Here is a 2,912-nt window from a genome sequence, read left to right as displayed (position 1 = left end):
TATATACAGCTCTGCATATATATAAATTACATAATTTATTAAAGACAGAACTATTTAATTGAAAAAATAGTTATTTTTGAAAAGAAATAAGTAATAAGGAACTTTTTTGGCAATACCCAATTAGCTCTTCTACCACAGATACAATTAATGCTACTTTTTGCAGTTTAAGTATAAGTGAACTTGTCTATAGTCGCGACAACTCTCCTGAAATTTACATAATTATAAGAATTTTAATATAATTTGAAAAAATAGCAATCACTTTTGATTTTAACAATCATCAAACAATTAGTCTAATTTATTAATTATTTTGTGGTGAATTAACTTACTAAAATGTTCTTGTGGAATATAAATTATAATTTTACTTTTTTTTTTTTAATTTTCTTGAATTTTTGTATAGGTCAAGTGTATAATTATTTACAAAAATCAAAATTTCTTGTTCACAATATTCGATTTTTTACATTTTTTATATTGTTAAGAACACAAAAATGATAATTTTAGATATTCATCTAAAAATTACAATATCGTGAGTATTAATATTTTTGAAATGATAAAGAGTATTAATAATTGTTCGAAAATTCAAAATTTCCCTAAAAGTAAATTTGGCAACTTTGAACAAACATAAATTTGATCAGTGCTACCACAAATACTTTCCAGCTGTATGATTCCCTTTCATGAATAAACCTACAACCCCATCTCGTCAGTCCACGTCTCTGTCTAAACCCGACAGTCTCCTCATCCACCGGTCACCTTATCGGCTTTTCTTCCCTTCCCATATACATCCTTTTTAAATACCACAGCCTGCGCATTCATTTTCAACAGTGAAGACAAAACCCAAAGTGAAAATATGGGCAGTCCGGTTGAGTCCAATGGATCTTTGGGAAACAATATTCACATTTTCCTCATCAGTTTTCCAGCTCAGGGTCACGTCAACCCACTTCTCCGGCTGGGCAAGCGGCTCGCGAGTTTCGGCCTGTTTGTCACTCTTTCTGCACCCGAATTCGCGGGCCTCAGCATCCGGAAAGCTAACACCATCACCGACGATGAGCCCACCCGTTTGGGCACCGGCATGATCCGGTTCGAGTTCTTTGATGACGGCTGGGACTTCAACGACCCGAACCGTGACGACCTCGACTCCTACTTGGCCCAGCTGGAGCGTGTGGGGCGACAAAAACTACCACAGATGATCCGGAAACAGGCGGAAAAGGGTCGACCGGTTTCTTGCTTGGTCAATAACCCTTTCATTCCATGGGTTTCTGATGTTGCTGAGATTCTTGGAATCCCGAGTGCCATGCTTTGGGTTCAATCTTGTGCTTCTTTCTCTACGTATTACCATTATTACAATGAACTCGCGCCTTTCCCTAGTGAACATGAACCAGAGATTGATGTCCAGTTACCTTATATGCCTTTGTTGACTTACGATGAAGTTCCTAGTTTCCTGCACCCTAGCACCCCCTACCCTTTCTTGCGCAGGGCAATTTTAGGTCAGTTCAAGAACTTGTCCAAACCCTTTTGCATATTAATGGACACGTTTCAAGAACTGGAGCATGAGGTCGTTGAACACATGTCCAAAGTTTGTCGCCCCATCAAGACTATAGGCCCACTGTTCAAAGAACTCAAGAGCCCTAGTACTGGTAATTTTACTTCAGAATCAAATGCGATTCGCGCCGATTTTTATGCAGCAGACAGCTGTTTGGAGTGGCTGGACTCAAAAACCCCTCAGTCGGTGGTGTACATTTCGTTTGGCAGTGTTGTACATTTGAAGCAAGAACAAGTGGACGAGATCGCCCACGGGCTTCTGGGCTCCGAGGTTTCATTTCTATGGGTTGTGAGGCCGCCGCCGAAGGAGTTGAAGGTTGAGCCGCATGTTCTGCCACAAGGATTTTTGGAGAAAGCAGGTGATAAGGGGAAGATAGTGAAGTGGAGCCCGCAAGAGCAGGTGCTGGCCCACCCCTCCACGGCCTGTTTCGTGACGCACTGCGGCTGGAACTCGACGATGGAGGCGCTGGCGAGTGGTGTCCCGGTGGTGGCGTTCCCTCAGTGGGGCGATCAGGTGACGGATGCCAAGTTCTTGGTTGATGTTTTTAAGGTTGGGATTAGGCTGTGTAGGGGTGATTCTGAGGGCAGGATTGTACCTCGCGACGAGGTGGAGAGGTGCTTCAGGGCCGCGACTGGAGGCCCCGAGGCAGCGGAGATGAAGCAGAATGCTCTGTTGTAATTCGTAGATTATTGCTACCTCAAGTTTATTGAGCCTTCGTTTCGTAGTATAGTAACATTTTTTATGACAAAAATTCAGTGCTCTTGCCACGTACGGGTTGTGTTACTAAACACGAAAATCTAATCACTTGAAAATTTATATATAGAGATCAAGATTGATTTTACGTCATCAAACACCAAAGTCTAATCACATCACAATCAATACATACATTAGGACTAGGGCTTATAAAATATATATATAAGGTTGCTTTTAATGTCCCCATATCAATAATTTGGTGGTGTGCTTTCAATAATTAATTTTTAGGGAAAAATCCAGAGACCCCCTGTGATAATAGGAATGTTCAAAAATCCCCCTATGAAAATTAAAATATCAAATACCCCCCTATGATATAAAATAAAGTTAAAAAAATTCCCTCCGTACAAAAATTGAGCCACATGCGCTTTGACTGCGAGTTTTCTATAAAAATGCCTTTTTTTTTACATTTTTGCCCTTCTCTCACATTTAACATATAATATTATATATATGTATTTAAGAATTAAATATTATTATATATAATCATTATTTAATTTAAAATATGATATATTTCTATTAATAATAAAATATTCTTTTATATAATAATTAATTAATTATTTATATAATAAAATATTATTTTAATTAAATTAAAATTAATTATATATATATATATATATTTTTTTTA

The 2,912-nt window shown here is 38.1% G+C and overlaps 1 protein-coding gene across 1 annotated transcript; it reads left to right on the top strand.

Annotated features, from left to right (window-relative positions):
* On the top strand, nt 592–2,361 carry LOC105169502 (limonoid UDP-glucosyltransferase). The gene has a single exon (XM_011089903.2). The coding sequence runs from the start codon at nt 845–847 to the stop codon at nt 2,213–2,215; it is 1,371 nt and encodes a 456-aa protein (XP_011088205.1). The 5' UTR covers nt 592–844; the 3' UTR covers nt 2,216–2,361.

Source organism: Sesamum indicum, linkage group LG8 (genome assembly GCF_000512975.1).
Source record: "Sesamum indicum cultivar Zhongzhi No. 13 linkage group LG8, S_indicum_v1.0, whole genome shotgun sequence".
NCBI lineage: Eukaryota > Viridiplantae > Streptophyta > Magnoliopsida > Lamiales > Pedaliaceae > Sesamum > Sesamum indicum.
This window is presented reverse-complemented; position numbering and strand designations above follow the sequence as displayed.